General features: G+C 56.5%; 1 protein-coding gene across 3 annotated transcripts in view; it reads left to right on the top strand.

Annotated features, from left to right (window-relative positions):
- The first annotated feature begins 386 nt into the window (after nucleotides 1-386).
- The window catches only part of STX1B (syntaxin 1B), a 254524-nt gene continuing 234912 nt past the window's right edge, over nucleotides 387-19998 (top strand). Inside the window, exons 1-10 of one of the 3 annotated variants that reach the window (XR_010751201.1) lie at nucleotides 387-664; nucleotides 11207-11281; nucleotides 11454-11553; nucleotides 11672-11746; nucleotides 14204-14277; nucleotides 14647-14755; nucleotides 14909-14982; nucleotides 16822-16959; nucleotides 17060-17170; nucleotides 17438-18215. Coding sequence is in view for 2 of the 3 variants with exons in the window: in XM_066383312.1 (XP_066239409.1) it covers nucleotides 635-664; nucleotides 11207-11281; nucleotides 11454-11553; nucleotides 11672-11746; nucleotides 14204-14277; nucleotides 14647-14755; nucleotides 14909-14982; nucleotides 16822-16959; nucleotides 17060-17170; nucleotides 17438-17518 (867 nt within the window). In the remaining variant the exon portion in view is untranslated. Of the gene's footprint in view, nucleotides 665-851; nucleotides 871-11206; nucleotides 11282-11453; nucleotides 11554-11671; nucleotides 11747-14203; nucleotides 14278-14646; nucleotides 14756-14908; nucleotides 14983-16821; nucleotides 16960-17059; nucleotides 17171-17437; nucleotides 19975-19998 lie in introns of those variants that run through there. The other 2 variants (XM_066383312.1, XM_066383313.1) reach the window with 2 other exon arrangements.

The following is a 19998-nucleotide window of genomic DNA, read 5'->3' as shown; positions in this document are numbered from 1 at the left end:
CGTGCACAGGCTCACACAGATACCACAGATACAAAACATAAAACGTCTATCTCTGGGTGTCTGGGGGTTCACAGCACCTCATTCTCCGACCCCCTCTTGCTGTTGTTCGCCCCCCCCCCCCGGGCCCCAGCATCTCAGTGCCTCCCCGCCGCAGCTCCTCTGTCCCTCTCTGCATCTCTCCCTGCTTCTGTGGCTTTGCCCTTCCCCACCCCCCCTCGAGGGTTCTCCAGACCTCCTCTCCCTGGGTCCCCCTCCCTCGGACTACAACCCCCAGGCGCCCCCAGACCTGGGCGCTGCGCATGCCCCCTGCTCCCGCCCCCTCCCGGCCCCCCCTCCCTGCCTGCCTCCTTACCTCCCTCCGCCCCCCTCCCCCGCGCCTCGGCTCCCGCATCCCTCCATCCAAGCCTGTGCCGCAGCCGCATCGCCACCGCAGCCCCGGCAGAGCCGAACCGGGTCCAGGCCCCTGCCCCTGCTCGGCCCGGCGCCCGGCGCCCCCGGCCCCGCCCCCGCCTGCGGCACCTCCCCCGGCGGCCCTGGTGTCCCCCGGCGCCCCCAGACCCCGGCCTCCGGCACCGAGGCGGGAGGTAGGAGCAGCAGCGGAGGCAGGCGGACGAAGAGGAGGAGCCGTTGCAGGATGAAGGATCGGACTCAGGAGCTGCGGAGTGTGAGCTTGGGGGTGGGGAAGATCGGGGGGAGGGACCCCAATATTTGGGGAGCGCGTGGGGGTGGATGGGCAGGTGCCGGGATGCGGGGGCCAATGACGAGACTGGAGGTTGGTGGCAGGGCCACTACAATACCTGGAGGCGACTGATGTTCTTTCTCCAATGAACCTGCATTTTGGGGACAGTGGCTGGTAGGGGTTGGAAGCTGGTAAGACACAAGGGGCAGGAGAGGTCTCAGGGGCCTTGGACACCCCACATTTTCAGGAGGGCCTCGGGGTCTAATCTGGGGATGGGAGAGAGTGCATGTCAGGAAGGAACTGGAGCTGCTGTCAGCTCCGGGCAGATTTGCAGAATTAGAATGATGGGGTTGTTATTGGGCCAGGCTGAGTCTAGCCGAACCCAGAAATGGGGGATGCTACCGGAAAGGACACAGGTTGGGACTGAGATGCCAACACCTGGTGCTGAGTGAAGTGTGCATGTGTGTGTGCACAGGCGTGTGTTGCTCTCCACGGGAAGGGGGCACCTCAGACGTAAGGACGGAAGGGACTGCCTCAGGAAACAGCCAGAGTGCCAGGGCCTGAGACGGGGTGACCCCAGAGGTTGGAGGTGGGGTTGCAGAGGAGAAGGAGAGAAGGTTCCAGGCACAAGGCCACGGAATGGGGTTGCTGGAGACGGGCTGTGCTCCGCGGGGGGACCTGGGGCATCCCGAACTGTCAGGGCAGGCCGACGTGGGCCCCTGGTCTGCAGGCCCGAGAGGCTGGGCGCTGGGAGTCCTGGGAGGCTGTGAGTTGTATTTGGGTGACGGGGGGGGGGGGGGGTCGGCACTGGTGTCTGCAGTGGAGGCTGCCATCTGGGGGGACTGGGGAGTGGGGCCTGGATGAGACAGGCTTCTTCACTGGGGGGGGGGGGTGGAGAACCGACCTGGGCTCCAGGAGACAGAGCTGGCCACCTGCTATGTGCTCCGCTCTGTGGTGGTAAAGGACCAGCCCCGGCCAGTTTACTTCACTCGACAGACCAGGAAACAGGGGTTCAGAGATGGGTGGGAACTTGCCCAAGGTCACCAAGCAAGTGGAAGGGAGAAGCAGACTGGAATCTGAGTTTCCTGTTTGCCAAGTTGACATGTGTCGCTGCTTTTTTGGCCTTTGAAACAGATGTCTTATCATGGGGTGGGGGGAGCAGGTGGGGATAAAGAACTTTCTTTGGAGAGTTTCCTGGATTGGGGGGTAGGGAACTAGCTTGCTGAAAGATGGGAGGAAGGGGCTTGCAGGCAAGTGATTGTTGTCTCTGGGGGCAGATGGGTTGGCCAGTGGGAAGGAAAGAGGAACTGGTGATGGAGGGAAGGAATTTTGAAGGTTTATTTCTTTATTAAATGTACTGAACAGGTATCAGGAAAATGACAATAACAAAAATAGCCAACAGTCATGTGCTAGACACTGTTCTAAGTAGTAGAATACATAGTAGCTCGTTTTGATTGTCACTGCAACCCTAGGAGACTGGAGCTAGTGTCACCCCATTTTATAGATAAGGAAACTGAGGCCCAGAGAGGTGGATTAACTTAACCAAAGTCACACAGCTAACCAAAGGTGGGCGGGCAGCCTGGCTCCGTTGGTGCATTACCCTACCTTCTCTCAAGGTGCAGCTTTCATCCGAAGCAGGTTGTCCTCAGTCACCCTTTAGACCCTTACACGCCTCCTGGAAAGGCAGGTAGACTAAGATACTTACTCGTTTTATAGTTGAGGAAACTAGAGCCCAGAGTGGTTAAATAACTCGCCCAAGGTCACACAGCTAGCAAGTGAGGAGTCCAGATCCCCTGCCGCCGAGGCTGCCCATGACTCCAGAACCCAGAGAAATGAGTGGCAAGCAGATTGGGGTGGGATTGGGGTGCGACTAGAGAGGGGGGAGGAAAGGACAAGGGCTGGAGGAGGAGACAGGGCGTGGGAGCCTGCGTCTGAGTGGGTCAGGGACCCTGCCCAGAGGGGAGGAATCCTGTCTGCTGGGGTTATTGGCATGGCAGAGGTGGGAAGTGGGGTGGAGGAGTGGAGGGGTGGAGGGGTGGAGGGGTGGAGGGGGTGGGGTGAGTACTGACGGCTCTGGTGTTAGTCACAGCTCTGGGAAACTGGAGATTCGCGGGGGGGGGGGGGACACTGCCAGATGCAAGAAATCAGGGTCTCCCTGCCCGAGTTCAGAGCAGGAGGCTGGGAAGCAGGAGAGACTGGGCAAGATGCGGAAGCCTTGGGAAAGGGCTCTCTAAGAGGCTGAGAGGGATGAGGGGGTAATGGTGGGAGAGGATGTCAGTACAGGGCTCTGATTGTCTTCCCAGCAGTACTTTAGAATTCCCAAGGACTTCTCAGAGATGTTTATTATATAGTAATTGAGGATGCAGATTTCTGAGTCAGGCTGTCTAGCTTTGCTCCTTGCTGTGTGACCTTGGGTAAGTTGCTTAACCTCTCTGATCCTCAGTCTCTTCATGTGTGAATTCAGGGTTTGATAACACTTTGCAGGGTTATCCTAAGGGTTGAAATTGGTTACCATGCAAAACGTACCCAGAAGAAGGCCTGGTGCCCAGCAGTGCTCTTATCCCACAGCTGACTTTTTTGTTTCTCTTGAACCTCTGAGGTGGGCAGGGTGTGAACCTAATTTATTTGTGGAGTACCTTGAGGCTCACAGAGGTAACCTGACTTGCTCAAGGTCACACAGCTGTTGTTGGCAGAGCCAGGGTCGAACCAGGGTTTTCTGTCTCCAGTTCACCGAACACGTTGGGTTGGGATCTGGGCGGGGCGGGGCCAGAGCGGAGGCTATAGTGGGGAGCCACCCAGCTGGATTGGTGTCCCAAGATTCAAGGGCCGGGGCCGGGGGCAGGGCAGTAAGCGAGGGAGAGAAGGTGGGAGAGAGAAGGCACAAGGAGACATTGTGGGCGAGATCCCGTGAGGGGCAGTGGGGTGGGCAGGCAGGAGACAGAGAAATGGGGAGACCGGGAAATGGAGGACGGTGAGGTCTATGGAGAGGGAGGCTCGACTCTGGGGTCTGGTGGGTAGTGGGAGCTGTCCCGGGAGAAGTCCTGCACCCTGAGGGCAGGGGCGGAGTCTTCTGTGTAGCACTCAGGTACTTTAGAGCAGAGTCGGTGCTTAGAAAGGGGGACCTACAATAACAGGGGAAGAGGGGCCCAGTTTGCACGAGAGGGGGCAGCGATCAAGAGAACCCTGGTGGTGGGTTGGTACCAGCCAGCTGCACTGGGTTCTTCTGCTGTTCAAACACAGCAAGTTGACCCCTGCTTTTGAGGACCTTCGTCCTTGTCCCCGCTGCCCAGAATGTCGGTCCAGACGTCTGTTCTGTACGCTGTCACCTCTGCCTGGAACACTCTTCCCTTTGCCTTGAGTTCTCTGTTCCCCAGACGGTGGCACAGTTGACTCCGTCAGAACCTAGCTCACGTGTCAAACCTCTGAAGGTCCCTCCCCGACCAGCCTGTAGAACGCCTCCCCTGTGGCTCTTCCTTCCCTATCCCGTCTCCTGGGGTCTATCTCCCCTCTGCTCTTTAGCACAACCTGAGATTGTCTTGTTCTTGTTTTTCACCGTCTGTCTCCCTCTATGGGAATGTCAGCCCTTTGGAGGCAGGACCTTCTTCCTGCCTGTCCAGTGCTATGCTCAGCGGCGCCTGGGAGGGAACTTGGAGATTGCACGGACTTGTCCGACTCAGTGGGGCAGAGGGAGGATGAGGAAGGGAGTTCATGGGAAGACAGAGAGAGATACGAGGGCGAGGGCTAGGCTGGAGGCTGGGAGGAGGAGAGGCTGGGCCGGGGGAGAGAGGGACAGACCAGGGCTACAGCGGAGACGGGCTGCTGCCCCTAGATCAAGCAACGCTCGCACCCCCGAGGAGCCCGTGTGAGCATGTCTGTGTGTACACGGGCCCGTGTCTGTTTACGTACATACACAGTGGCTTTTTTATCACCCAGTCCCGATCTCTGTCCGCCTGTTTTAGTCACCCTCCCGCCATCTGTCCTTTTGGTCACTGACTTGCTGGCTCACACTGTCCCCTCTCTCCTTCCATCCGTGCATCTGTCTATGTTGACTCCTGCTGCTGACACACACACGCCAGGGCCCTTGGTGTCTCTGATGGGGAAGGACCGGAGTGAGAGGCTGGGATCCGGTTACCCCTGTTCCCAGGGCAGTTCCGGAAGGTGCCCTGATCTCTGCTCCCTCTCGTGTAATCCTCTGAAGCGCGTGAGGGCTTGGCGAGCAATACCAAGCAGAGTGCCAGGGTTCAAATCCAGGCACCGCCCCTCAGCACCCATCGGCTGGATGATCTTGGACAAATCACTTCATCTCGCCACGCCTCAGTTGCCTCAGCTGTCAAATGGGAATAAGGAGAGTATCTACTTCGTGGAGTGTCTGTAAGGATTCAGCAAGAAATTCAAACCACTTGTCCCGGGGCCCAGCGTGTGGTAACGAGCGCACACGTGGTAGGTGTGTGTGCCCCTTCTCCCCTTCATTTTGCACAGGAGGAGGCAGTGGCTGGACTCGCCCACGAAGTGGATCGGGCGCGTTGGCTCCTCTTGTCCTAGGTAGTCGTTTGCCCCACAGCCTGCTTTCTTTTAGGCTGGTCAACTTATTCCAGAAAAGGAGGCTGTTCTGGTCATGAAACACATAGGCCTCAGAGCAGGGCGGGCCCTTGGGGAGCCTGTGTGTCAGCCCACTCATTTCACAGCTGCCCTGGGGCCCAGAGAGGGGCCGAGATCCTCCTGGGGCCACAGGGTGAGTCCAGTGGCAGTTAGAATGCCTGGCCTCCTGGGGGAGCTCTCCCTGCAGCCAGGCACCTCCGACCCCCCTCTGTCCCTGCCGGCCACGGGAGGTTAGCAGCAGTGAGGACTCAGCAGCATGGAGGCTCTGCGGCCAGGTAGGAACAGGACGGAGGAGAAAGAGCCTGGGATTGAGCACCGGCTAGTTCAGGTCCCACCCCTGGCCTCATTTGCTGTGAAGCCTTAGGCAGGTCAGGCCACTTCTCGGAGCCTGCGTCCTCACCTGTGACGTAGGAGGGGAAGGGGTCAAAGGCAGCCCTCACAGAGCGTTCATTCTCTCTCTGGCAGCCGCAAGCCTTTTCTCTGACTGGTCTCGTTTGGGGTGCACATTAGTGCCATTTCGCAGATGCAGAGGCTGGGGCTCAGAGGGAAGAAGTCCTGTGGCCTTCTAGCTGCTGACTTGGGCAAGTGATTTAGTCTCTCTAATCCTCAGTTTCCCCATCTATAAAAGGGAGCTATAATATCTATTTCAGGGGGTTATGTGTAAGAATTAAATGGGTAGCCTGACTGGTGGGGGCGCAGTGGATAAAGTGTCACTCGGTCAAGGGACATACGGGAAGCAACTACTGTGAGTTGATGCTTCCCGTTTCTCCCCCCCACCTCCTTTCTCTCTGCCTCTCTCTCCTCTCTCTAAAGTCATTAAAAAAAAATTAAATGGCCTGACCGGACGGTGGCGCAGTGGATAGAGCGTCGGACTGGGATGCAGAGGACCCGGGTTCGAGACCCCCGAGGTCGCCAGCTTGAGTGCGGGCTCATATGGTTTGAGCAAAATTCCACCAGCTTGAGCCCAAGGTCGATGTCTCCAGCAAGGGGTTAGTCGGTCTGCTGGAGGCCCATGGTCAAGGCACATATGAGAAAGCAATCAATGAACAACTAAGGTGTTTGCAACGCACAATGAAAAACTAATGATTGATGCTTCTCATCTCTCCGTTCCTGTCTGTCTGTCCCTGTCTATCCCTCTCTCTGACTCACTCTCTGTCTCTAAGGCCCTGGCCAGTTGGCTCAGCGGTAGAGCGTCGGCCTGGCGTGCAGGGGACCCGGGTTCGATTTCCGGCCAGGGCACATAGGAGAAGTGCCCATTTGCTTCTCCACCCCCCCCTCCTTCCTCTCTGTCTCTCTCTTCCCCTCCCGCAGCCAAGGCTCCATTGAAGCAAAGATGGCCCGGGCGCTGGGGATGGCTCCTTGGCCTCTGCCCCAGGCTCTAGAGTGGCTCTGGTCGGGGCAGAGTGACGCCCCGGAGGGGCAGAGCATCGCCTCCTGGTGGGCAGAGCGTCGCCCCTGGTGGGCGTGCCGGGTGGATCTCGGTTGGGCACATGCGGGAGTCTGTCTGACTGTCTCTCCCTGTTTCCAGCTTCAGAAAAATACAAAAAAAAAAAATTAAAAAAATTAAATGGACAAATATATGCAGAGTGCAAAAAATGGTATCCATAACGTGCTCTGCAAATATTTGCCATAACTATCTTTATGTTGGTCAGTGGTCCTCATAGAGTTGTTGGGGTTTTTTTGTTTTATTTTTTCATTTTTCCGAAGCTGGAAACAGGGAGGCAGTCAGACAGACTCCCGCATGCGCCCGACCGGGATCCACCCAGCATGCCCACCAGGGGGCGATGCTCTGCCCCTCTGGGGCGTTGCTCTGTTGCATCCAGAGCCATTCTAGCACCTGAGGCAGAGGCCACAGAGCCATCCTCAACGCCCGGGCCATCTTTGCTCCAATGGAGCCTCGGCTGCGGGAGGGGAAGAGAGAGACAGAGAGGAAGGAGAGGGGGAGGGGTGGAGAAGCAGATGGGCGCTTCTCCTGTGTGCCCCGTCCGGGAATCGAACCTGGGACTCCTGCACGCCAGGCCGACACTCCACCGCTGAGCCAACTGGCCAGGGCCTGTTGTTGTTGTTTTTTTAAATATTCTTTTTTTATTATTATTATTCATTTTAGAGAGGAGAGAGAGAGAGAGAGAGAGACGGGGGGGGGGCTGAAAGCATCAACTCCCATATGTGCCTTGACCAGGCAAGCCCAGGGTTTCAAACCGGCGACCTCAGCATTTCCAGGTCGACGCTTTATCCACTGCGCCACCACAGGTCAGGCTTGTTTTGTTTTTTAATTAAGTGAGAGGGTGAGAGCAGGGGAGGCAGAGAGACTGATTCCCACACGCGCCCTGACTGGGATCCACCTGGCAAGCTCCCTACGGGGCGATGCTCTGCCCATCAGGGGCTGCTTCTCCGTTGCTTGGCAACTGAACTATTTTTAGCACCTGAGACAAGGCTATGAAGCCATCCTCAGCACCCAGGACCAACTTGCTCCAACTGAGCCATGGCTACAGGAGAAATGAGACAGAGAGAGAAAGGAGAGGGGCAGGGGTGGAGAAGCAGATGGGTGCTTCTCCTGTGTGCGCTGACCGGGAATTGAACCTGGGACTTCTACACGGCGGGCTGATGCTCTACCACTGAGCCAACCGGCTAAGGCCCTCATAGCGTTTTAATGAGATAACGGAAGCTAAGGTTTACACGGCGGTGCTAGGAAATGATGATATTTTGCCAGGATTTCAGGGCATAGAGCCTAACCCAGACCAGGCCTTAGCAGGAGCTACCTGAGAGAAAAGGTACCTGGTGACAGAGCTGCCGGAGGGTGCGGCCTGGTCCCCAGCCTTAGGAAGGGCCAAGGGCCGCAGAGGAGCCATGTCTCGGACACCAGTGATTCTGCCCCTCTCAGTGATTGGTGCCCTCGGGAAAGTCACCTTTCTTGTCCCCCTCTGACCTCCTGTTCCCTCATCTGTGGAATGGGGACAGTGGCATTGGCTCCGCCTTTCTCAGCAGGACTGTGGTGGTGAAGATCAAAAGGGATTTTTTTTTTTAAAGATTTTACTTATTGATTTTACAGAGAGGGGTGGAGGAGAGAGATGTATCAACTCGTAGTTGCTTTGCCTCAGTTGTTCATTGCTTGCTTGTCGTACGCAAGCCCATGGTTTCGAACTGGTGACCTCAGAGTCCCAGGTTGATGCTCTATCCACTGCACCACCACAGGCCAGGCCAGAAGGGATATAGATGCAGAAGTGTTTGTGAGCTGCAAAGGATTGTTGATGCTCAGCTCTCTGTAATTATTACACCAAATAGGTCACACTTGGGTCCTCTACACTTCTCCCTGTTTCAAGGACAGGGAAAGGGGCCGGCGGCACGCCTCAAGGCAGAATCTAAGGAACTGGCTCTGGGAACAACAGGAAAAATAGAAATTAGACTTCAGGAAGTCTGGAGTCAGCACGGGGAGGGGAGAGAGAGAACAGGAAAGTGAGAGGCCTCATGACCTGTGGGCAGCTGGGCCGAGTTGAGTGCTTGAAGGTAAGAAGGGGCAGAGGACTGGCTCTTGGTGCCAGGAAAGGACTCCTCATGGGGCAGCTGGCTGGTGTGGTGTTTTTTTTTGTTGTTGTTGTTGTTTTTAAGATTTTATTTTAAAATCTGATTTTACAGAAAGAAGAGTGGGGCAGGAGCAAGAAGTATCAACTCGATTTACTTTACTTTAGTTGTTGATTGATTGCTTGTTGTATGTGCCTTGACCAGGCAAACCCAGGGTTTCGAACCGGCGACCTCAGCATTCCAGGTCTACGCTCTGCGCCACCACAGGCCAGGCCAGCTGGCTTTTTCTTTTTTACGACAGAGCATCATGGGAGGCCACTGGGTCCTCAAAGATGAGCTGAGCAACCCAGAGTCTCTGAGGGCCAAGGTCTATCAGGGTGGTCCTGGGTCATGGGGAGCCCTGAGAAGCCAGAAATCCTATCAGAGTCCTTCCCTGGTGCCACCCCATTTCTAGGGCAGCAGTGGCAGAGATGGAGGCGCCTCCCTTTCCCAGTGGATATTTGTGACTGTCTGGAATTTAAATGCGAGTGCTGAGCACACTGGCTGACGCAGTGTGGGGCCCAGCGTCTGTGAGGAGAGTTCCTGGCGTTCTGGGGCAGGGCTTGGGCAGGGAGCTGCGGTGGCTTTGAGAGTATCTGGCTGGCCCCGGCCGGTTAGCTCAGTTGGGGCTAGAACATTGTTTTGAAATACCAGGGTTGCAGGTTCGATCCTTTGTCAGAGCACATAGGGGAAGCAAACAATGAACTAACTCACAACTAAGTGGAACAACAAACCCGCCCGCCCACCCTGTTCTCTCTTCCTTCCTCTCTCTGTCTCTCTAAAATCAATCAATCAATAAAAAAGAAAGAGAGTATCCGGCTGGGTGTTCTGGGCTGGCAGGTTCTTCCCAGGGCTGCTGGGGCGCTGCTGTTTCCAGGTCCACTTGGCTGTCTGGATGCGGATCCAGGTCCCATCTGGCTCTGTCTAGGTTCGATCCTGGCTGTCTGGAAGCTGTCTGCTGAGTCTGGTTCGGTCTGAGCCTGTCTGGTTACTGCCAGGTCCTATCTGCGATCTGCTTGGGCCCTGTTGCGGTTCCGTGTGAGCTCTTCTCTTTGATCCCGACTGGCTACACCCCGGGCAGACACTTTTTGGATCTTGTGTTGATTTCATTCAGGCTCCGGTACTTATATCCTGTCTGATTTTTGGTTCGGTTCCTTCCGGGAATCAGAGTGAACTCTGTTTCAATCTCGGTTGGGGCTGATTGGGGCTCCAGATGTAATTAAGCCTGAAGGGCTCGGCTTTTGTCCTCGGACTTCTGTCCCAAGCAGAGAGAAGTCTGTAGTCAGGAGTGTATAGCATTGGGGGGGCCCTCCCTGACCCCTCGACTTTTCCCAGCTCCAAACAAGTGTGCAGACCTGAGGCTCTGAGAGGCTGGGAGAGCAGGCTCAGAGCGTCCCCCCCCCAAGTGTCCTTGGGGGTACGGGTGACCAGCTGTGTCCATACGTGTCAGCATGCAGCTGTGCTGTGGGACTGTGTGGGCGAGCATCAGCATGTCAGTGTCTCTCTATGTGGGTGTCCGTGGGTCTCTGGGAGCCTTGTGTGTCTGCCGTCTGTGTCCCCGGTCTGTCTCTCTCAGTGGAGGTGTGCGTTGGTTAATCCCTTTGTGCCTCTGAGCCCTGGGGGGGAGGGTTGATCAGCTGCTGGTTGCAAACTAGGAAATCCAAGCAAGTGAGAGTAGGTGGGTACGAAGTTGGGAGGAGCTGGATGAAGCGAGTGAATGCAGTGAGGAGAGGCGGAGAGTCAGAGGGGGCAGCGAGGGGCAGAGCGAGCTGAGGGGGTGCCGCGGGCAGGAGGAAGGAGGCACAAGGAGGGAGGATGGTCAGATGTTGCTTGTATCTCCTCGGGCCCCTCCCGAGCCTGACCATGCGTGCTCAACCTGGCGTGCCCACAGCTGGCAGTGAGCTGACCTTGCATCTGGGATGTGTCTGGAGGGGAGCAGAGTGAGGCCCACGCAGGAGTGGCCAGGAAACAGTGGAGGGGGTCAGCTCCTGAGACTCCATTCCAGGCCCCTTTCAGAGCCCAGAGCCAATCACTGCAAGTCTGACAGCGGGTCGTTCCGATACTGCAGTACTTCTGTAGCGGTTGGTTAATAGCCGCTGGCCCGAGCGCTCCCTGCCTCCAGGGCGACCGCATTCGCAGGGCCACACTTCCCCCAAAGGGGCGCCTTTTGCTAATTCCCTCCAAGGTGTCCTGTGGGCTGTCAGCCTCCTGGCGTCCAGTATTCTGGTCCCCAGGAATACCGGCGTTCATCCTGATTGCCGTGCACCCTGCATAGTACCTCCCCCCAAGCCCCGGCTCTGAGCCCAGAGCTGGGCGCGGCAGGACCAGGGTGAGGGCTGCTCACGGTCTCCACCTTTCTTTGCCTCCCAGGCAAAAGACAGTGACGATGAGGAGGAGGTGGTCCATGTGGATCGAGACCACTTCATGGATGAGTTCTTTGAACAGGTAACTGAGCCTCCAATAATACCCCACGCCCAGAGCCTGGCTCTCAACCAACAACTACCTGCCCGCCGCCCCCCTACTCCCACACCCCGTGGTCTGGCCCACTTCCCTGAGCCCCGTGGACGCCCTCTTCGGGTCCGAAGACGTGACTGGTAAAGCCGATCTGTCGCCCCAGGTGGAGGAGATCCGTGGCTGCATTGAGAAGCTGTCGGAGGACGTGGAGCAAGTGAAAAAACAGCACAGCGCAATCCTGGCCGCCCCCAACCCGGACGAGAGTGCGTGTCGCCGCCGCCGCGCCGCCGCGAGGGGCTGGGGGCGGAGGGACCTGGGGGCGGAGGGACCTGGGCGCCTGGGCTCCGCCCAGACGTCTTACCCGCCCCGCCCCCTCCCCAGAGACCAAGCAGGAGCTGGAGGACCTCACTGCAGACATCAAGAAGACGGCCAACAAGGTTCGGTCCAAATTGAAAGGTGAGGACTGCAATCCCCCGGCTAAGGAGGAAAAGGGCTCTCTGCCTTCCAAAGGACAAATAGGCCTTCCCATCAGGAATGTCCACAGACTTCTAGGAGCCAGGTTCTTAAACAGCGAGGAAGCACGAAGCGGCCTTTCCGCTCCTTGCTCCAGATTCTTTGGAGGAAGATACCCGACCGGGAAATGAGGGAGAGGAGGCTGTCTGACCAAATTGCGTATGCGTTCTGCTGGGTCCAGCCACACGAAGGTCCATCAGAAGCACAGTCTCCCAGATGGCTGTAGTTTCCAGTAAGGCTTCAGAACAGGTGCCCGCGTAGGGCTCGGCACCCAGTAGGTGGGTTCAGCAAATGCTTTGGAGTTGGTATCCTCGGCTCAGGACAGATTGGACTGTGTGGCTGACATCAGGGGCTGGCAGGCTTTCAGGAGGGACTTGCCAAATGCTTATGTATTCACTCTAATTTAAGGACTTGGGTGCTGGTAATAACCACCTTCCCCCCCAAAGCACTGTGGGCTGGGAACCTCCGGTCTGCCGGTGCCAGCGGCACAGCAGTGTTACCGTGATGCTGGTTTGTATGTTCATGGTAATTCCGCCTCAGAAAACGCTTGCCAAGCACCTGTGTCCGAGCCACATTGCCGGGCCTGGGGAAAAGGCACTATGTCAGATGCCCTGGGCCTGTGTGCCCTGACCTTGGTCCAGGGAGGTGAGGACAGAGACTCGCTCCTTCCTGGACTCCACAGTAGACCATGTGTTAGTCTCCGGTGCTGAGCTGTAAAAACAAACCTTCTGCACTCAGGAGAGTGTGCTGGAAAGGAAAATGGCCTAAACTGGGAGCACATTAAGTGCAAACCCAGGCAGAGGGAGTCCAGTTTACATCGTCCACTCATTCTGGACAGGTACCTTACCCTCAGCTCCTCATTAGTGTAGTAGTCAGAAAAACAGACGCAATTTCAAAGCTGGCTTTTTTTTTTTTTTTTTTTTTTTTAAAGCATCATCCTCTTTTTCCCAAATGAAGTCTTATGAAGAACTCCAATATATACAGCACATAATAGTCAGGCTGTTCTGGCTAACTGGGGCTGGGAGGCTCTGGGCCTCCCCTTCAGTCTCATCCACAGGCCCTGCAGTTCCTTCTCAGAAGCAAGGTTTCATGAAACACAGTTTTCAGATCCCTGGGCTCAGTGGTTTCTTTGGGCCCATCAAACTCTGGCCTTAATAGTCTCTCCATTAGAGGAGGATTCCATGGTTTAAGGGCTCAGGAACAGATCAAGAAAGAAACTAGGGAAAGGGGCTTAGAGAAGCAGATCTCTCAGACCTCCGGAAAAAAAGAGAAGATTTTCCTCTCCATCGTTCTCCAGCTCTGTGATGGCGCGAGCTCAGGTTTTGTGTGTGACTTTGAGTTGTTGTATCCAGTTTCTAGTCTGGAACATGGACTGACTGATATCACTGAACTCCCAAGTTTGTTATAAGAAGTCAGTGAGACCCTGTAAAGGACCCCTTTCTCCAGAGATAGACCCAAGTCTGACGATAGGATCCCCGTTTGGGCCAGAGGTTCTGACACCCCTGGGTGTGTGTTCCTGTACTTTTCCTTCAGAAGCTGGGCCAAAGCTGTCACTCAGGCACTGCCCCGCGCTGTTGGCAGGGAGTGTTGGGGTGACATCCAGCTCCACGCCTCTCTCGCTGCCAGCGGCACAGAGAAGTGCGTTCTCGGGAATGGCCTGGGGCCCTTCCAGGTCTGAGAGGACCTGGTGGTGATTCATCCCTGCTGCATGTCCTGTGCTCAGTAGATCTTGCCACAAGCTCTTGAGAAAGTCTGAACTGCTGTCAGGAAAGCAGGATGCAGAAGCAGAAACCCCAGATAATGTTTGTGCTTTTCCAGACCATGCTTCAGGGGTGGGAATTCCGGGGACAGGAATCACCTTGTAGGGCAGGGGGAGAGATCTTTTCTCTGTGGGAACATCCATCCACTCACCCTAGAATTTTGTAAGGAAAGGGCAGCCACTAAGAACCTGACCCACCTGGAAGTACCTGCCTTCCTCTAGAAAAATCCCAGGGTGGGTTCCTGCCCCTCTCCAGAGGATGTGGAAAGTGGAGTTCCCTGCATTCAGGAGACCTTCACAGTGGACACGTCCCGCACGCCTTCGTGGGATTGGGCCGGAGTTACAGCTCTGGGACTTTCCAAAAAATCCAAGCGTCCGATGGAAAGCCCCCTTCTATCTGGTTACTCACCGACCCTCAATCTCCCTCCTATCTGCCTTCCTGGACCCCTCAAACGTCTGTCCCTTTACTCGCTGGCCTCCTGTCCCTCACCCTGGATCCTTGACTGTCTGCCCGCGCCACGGGTGTGACATCTCTTCACAGGCCTGGGGCCTGCCCCGGGGTGTCGGCCCTTCATACGTCCCGGACCCCCGCCCCACACGCCCCGCGTCTCCAGCCCGTCACTGCATCCTCTCTCCCGCAGCGATCGAGCAAAGCATTGAGCAGGAGGAGGGGCTGAACCGTTCCTCCGCGGACCTTCGAATCCGCAAGACCCAGGTAGGAGGCCCGGCCGGCCGGGGGCGGGCCGGGGGCGGGCCGGGGGCGGGGCGGGGGCGGGGAGGAGTCGGATTGGTTGGAGGTGGGCGGGCCGGGGCGGAGCCGCGGCGCGGGGGCGTGGTCGGGGTGGGGCGGAGCTTTGCGGAGTTACAGCAGAGCGCGGGTGGGAGGCACATCTAGTGCCCTAACCTGGACCGCTGCTGGTTTTGGGCGTAGAATAGGGAGACGGGCTGAATGGGAGGGTGCACCTGTGCGGGGCTGGGATCGGGCGCGATCACCGCGCCTCCACCCGTGCACTAAGGCCTCACCCCCGTGGTCTCTGCTCCCGGCCTCCTGATGTGTGTGTACCCCCACCCCACCCCACCCCAGCACTCCACACTCTCACGGAAGTTCGTGGAAGTAATGACTGAATATAACGCGACCCAATCCAAGTACCGGGACCGCTGCAAGGACCGGATCCAGCGGCAGCTGGAGATCAGTGCGTGTGTCTCCTTGCAAACTCTCCAGGCCTGTCCAAGCCCCCTTCCTCGGGCCCGGTGGAAGGGTGGTCCTTCGGGTCCCTGCCCCATCCCACCACCTCGGGCTTCCAAGCAGGCCCAGCCCCTGAGCGTGCAGTCTTTTCTCCCCACAGCCGGAAGGACCACAACCAACGAAGAACTGGAAGACATGCTGGAGAGCGGGAAGTTGGCCATATTCACTGATGACGTGAGCCGCGGGTGGGGGCGGGGCAGTTTTTGGAAAGCATTTACCTCTCCCCCCCAAGCTTAGGTTAAACTCAAGGTCCTAAGTCCACCCTGAAATAACTGGCATCGGAAAGCCAGGATGGGGAACTGGGAAACTCCACGGGGACAGCGCAGGAAGGCACCCCCATAAAAATGGCCAGCGGTAGTGTGCCAGGCACTGTTTTAAGAGGCACACTGTTTTAAGCACTTGACACATTTACATTTACTTACTAACTTGATTTCATCCTCACCACAACTCTCTGAGGGAGCCACATTTCACGGATGAGGAAATCTTGCCCAAAGAGGTTAAATAACTCGCTGAGGTAATACAGCCAGGGGCAGAGCCAGTATCTGAAACCACGTGGGGACTAGGTTCAGAGTCATGGCTGGTCAGTACTAAGATAGACAACTCCCTACTGAAGCGGGTTATTTTACCCAATGACTAATTTGCCTATCTTTTGAAGATTTTTTTTAACCCTGTTTTAATTTTACACACTGTCCTGCCTTTGTCATCTTCTGTGTGAATGGATGGACTTCCCCCAGATTTAGTTCTTCTTTCTCTTTGTTAAACTTTACCCAGCCTGTCCGGTTCTGTCTCTCTGGTTACGGTTTCTAGACCAGAATTAAAGTATGTTCAGTGACTGACTGTCTAGCATATGGTTACTTAGGTCATTGGTCTTTGTTAAATGCGCTTTGAGCAAATTGATTGTGGACAGTTCGCCTGGAGCTTTCCCAAACAGCTCGGGCCAGGCTGTCTGTCCGAGAAAGGAGGGAAGCCTGGGACTCGTCCTAAGGAGGCAGAGCTGATCTCTGCCAGCTAACCCACCACCATGGCAACGCAGGGCGGTTGGTCCCTTGCTTGATGGCTGTGCAGGGCGCAGACAGGCCCTAGGGTGGCAGTTAACTTCAAGAGTCAGGGAAGTGGCATGAAGTGTGTCTTAAGAGACAAGGAGCATTTGGACGTGGGGAGATGGGCGAAGGACGCTCTTGACAAAGGGAACAGACTGGACAAAGACAGGGAGAGGGGACTGCTTGCCAAACAGCCATTGGATGATTTGGGCCCTTATAGGATGTGCAGGAGATGAGGGCAGAAAGGGAGCTTTGACTGCTCAGGTAAAGCTGTGGGGCCTGTGGGTCGTGGGGAGCCCTGGCAGGTTTTAGAGCAGAGAAGTGGTTTGCAGTGGTCGAAACAGGGAGTGCCCTGGGAAGTGAGTGCCTGGCTCCTGCCAGGCATTTGTGGGGTGGAGGTGTGTCTGACTGTGGGTGGAGCCTCTCTTTCACGGACACTTGAGGCTGCAGTGTACTCCTTTGTTATTTCATGTCATGGGGGCTCCATAGGACTCATGAGCCCCCTGCCTTCTCACCTGGGCCCCCTTCTCTGCTTGCTGCTTTCTCTCTGCTGTGTCTTCTTCCGTTTCCCTGTCTGCCTTTGACCAGACAGGGGCCCCCATATTGTCTCCCTTCCCGGGGCTTCACTGGTGTGTGCAGTCGAGGCAGTCCTGGGCTCCAAGGTAGGGGGCTGGGGACACATTTTACTTCTTGTAATTTGAACAAACATCTTTAGTGCTGTGTGCCAGGTACTATTCTTATCAATGTATACATATTAACTCATTTAATAGTCACAACAACCACAAGGTAGGCATGATTATGACCCACATTTTCTAGGTGGGGAAACTGAGGCTGGGAGAGGTTAAATAGTTTGCCCAGAGTTACGGCTAGTGAGTGACAGCAGCCAGATTTGAACCTAGAGGCTCTGGCTGCAAACAGAGCTCTTAGGGGAGTGAAGGGTGGTCTTCAGTGCCCCCACCCACCATCGCCCTAGATCAAAATGGACTCGCAGATGACTAAGCAGGCGCTGAACGAGATCGAGACGAGACACAACGAGATCATCAAACTGGAAACCAGCATTCGCGAGCTGCACGACATGTTTGTGGACATGGCCATGCTCGTGGAAAGCCAGGTACTGCCTCTGCCCCAGGCACCGTGTGGAAGGCTCCCCCCTCCTTGGGGTTTCCTCCTCCGCCCAGCCTCACCCCTCCCTGTGCACGTCCACTCTGCAGGGCGAAATGATCGACCGCATTGAATACAATGTGGAACATTCCGTGGACTACGTGGAGCGGGCCGTGTCCGACACGAAGAAAGCTGTGAGATATCAGAGCAAAGCCCGGAGGGTGAGCGGGGACGGGCTGCGTGGGGGCAGGGAGGCCGGAGCTGGGTGGGCGGGCGGGGCTGAGGCCAGGGCTGAGGCAGTGATGAAATCCCCTGGAAGGCCTGATCTCTGGCTCTGACCTCGCCCTTTTCTGTTTTCTCTCCCCTCTTCCTGTTCCTTACACCCTCCTCTCCCATTGTTCTGTCTGCATCTCTCTCTTCGTCTCTCTGTCCCTCTGTCTCTCTCTTTCTCCTCCTCCTTCTGTCCCAATTGCCCCTTCTGCCAACAGAAGAAAATCATGATCATCATTTGCTGTGTGGTGCTGGGGGTGGTCTTGGCGTCATCCATTGGGGGGACGCTGGGCTTGTAGGCCCCCCACCCCACCTCCCCTACCTAGACCCTTCCCCCACCACATCGGGAGCAATACCCCCACTCCCCCTTCACTCCATCCCCTGCTCCAGGCTCACCCCAAGACAGACCCGGGCAGCCCTCCCCTCCCCCCCTTCAGACCACAGAGTCCCTGGACCTCACGTGCCGTGGACCGCCCCCCCCCCAGCACATAAATAGCAGCAGGCGTGATTACACATGCACACCAACATGCATGCCGCCGGCACATGCTCGAGAGGAGTGGACACCCCAGCCTGTGTGTGTACGTGCACAGATGTGTGTAGAAGCGCCACATCACCCTTCTTGCCCCCACATCAAGTCTGTGTGCTGTCTGGGCTCCCCCCCTTCACTCCTCTGTGCCGACTGTGGCCGGATATCACACAGCAGCCCACCGAGCCCCCTCTGTCTACTATGAATAGGTGTGTGTGTGTGTGTGTGTGTCCACAGGTGTGTGGACACATAATTTGTGTACATGGCATTTTATGTTTGAGTGTTTGAATCTAATGCAGTAGCATTTCTTCCACTGACACCCTCCCCTCTGTCTGCTACCCATGGGGCAGGTTGTGAGTATACTGATACCCGTTCCCAGAGGGTGCAGGTAGGCCCAAATAGACAGGCCATGGCAGACACCCCAGCGTGCCGCAGAACAAATGTTCCTGGCTTAGTCGCCCCAGGCATGTGTCCCGGGGGGAGAGAGAGAGAGAGAGAGAGAGCGCATGTGTGCATGTTGGGAGTCCTGGAGTTCAGCCAACATGAGTGGAAGCATACACATAGCAATGACCCAGTTCGGCTTGTATACACATGTGCATTTACCCTAGCAGGTGATGTGAGAAACACATGTCTGTGCGTGCATGTGTGTGTGTCCGCGCGTGTCAGGATTTGCTCAAGTGCTGGTAGGTCTCCTCAAAGCCTTCCATGCTGTGCACGGGACACCTGTTTTGGGTGTGCGCAGAAGTCTGTGCTTCTGTGTGAGTGTGTGTGCACCTGTATGTGGCTTTCTGTATGTGTGTTTCTGCCTCCCTTTATATTATATGTACACATTTCTCTTTAAGGACTGGTGCCCCATCCAGATTTGTTTATGCAGCTGGACTTTCCCCTCCCTCTCTCCCCAGGGCTTCTGCCCAGTGTCTGGTACAGCCACACACTGCTACATCAGCACTGTGCCCCTGGGCCTTCCTGCCTGTCTGTCTCAGGGCCCTGAGCACACACGCCCCCACCCTTACTCCCTCTGTGTCCCTGCCGCGGAATACACGCCCGGGTTCAGGGGCGCACACATACACGCGGGAGCACACGTGCATGCTAACACGGGCATGGTGTTACATACAGGCCTGCTCCCATTTGCACAGGAATGCCTCCTGGAAGGGCTAGTGTGAACACGTTACCGATGAGGCCAATGTTGAGGGCTCCCCCAGACAGAAAAGGAGAGCATTCCTGCCTTCCGCACACTTACCTCAGAACTGGGAGAGGCCAGTATCTGTCCTGTAGCCCTGTCTGATGCTCTGGGCTCTGTCTCAGGGACCTTGGGTTTGGGGACCTGTTTATTTATTGCAGATGCACTGGAGTGGCTAGTGTGGCAGCAGCCACTCAAGGTGGGCTAAGTCCCAGGTCCCATCCCCTGGACACATTTGCTGAATTGTCTGCAGTAGCTGCTCTTCCGCCAGGGTGAGACTGAGTGTGGGACGCGGGCCTGGTTTTCTGGTGGTGAGGAAAGGGCACGCTCCTCCCTTGTGCGGCATCGTAGGCACAGGGAAGGTGTGCACTTGCTGGCAGACGGGAGGTACGTGAGCAAAGGAAAACATTAGAAACACGGACCCACATACCCAGGACTGAATACAACAGCACAGGAATGTGTCCTGCCCTGGGGTGGGCATCTATGTGCACAGGGCGAGGAACCCAGGCTTGTGTGCAGATCATTTCCCAGGGTCCCACTTCAGGAGAAGCCTGTGTGCGTGTGTGTGTGAGAGAGAGACAACATAGCTGTGACCTGGAACATAATACCCTCCCCGCCCCCACGCCAGCTCAGATAGCCAACCTCTTCCCTGCCTGGCTGTTTGGGCCCTACCTGTGTGTGGCCAGTATGTGTGAACCCCAAGGGGGCTGTCCTGGAGAGGGGTGCCTGCCTGTCCATTCCCAGAACACCCTTCTGCAGGACAGGAAGCCTGCCGTGTCTGATTGCAGCCCTCCTGCCCCCCTCAGACTTCCCTGGGGACGTCAGAGCAGGCCCCAGCACCCCCCCACCCTCCCTTTTTCCTTCCTGTTGTCCAGCCAGGACACCCTTTCAGCCCAGGTGTTTCCGGAATTCCCACAGCCTTGAGGTCACAAGGAGAAGGATGGAGCCACGGCTGGAGTCAAGCTGCTGCCTCCTTGAGTGGCATTAGGCCTGTAGCTGCCCATGTCTGGGTCTCAGTTAGACCAGAGGACCCCCGAAGGCCCGCTGTGCCCCACCTTCTGCAAGTCCCGCAT

Source organism: Saccopteryx leptura, chromosome 4, assembly GCF_036850995.1.
Source record: "Saccopteryx leptura isolate mSacLep1 chromosome 4, mSacLep1_pri_phased_curated, whole genome shotgun sequence".
NCBI lineage: Eukaryota > Metazoa > Chordata > Mammalia > Chiroptera > Emballonuridae > Saccopteryx > Saccopteryx leptura.
The sequence above is the reverse complement of the archived record's forward strand: the minus strand, read 5'-3'. Positions and strand labels throughout refer to the sequence as shown.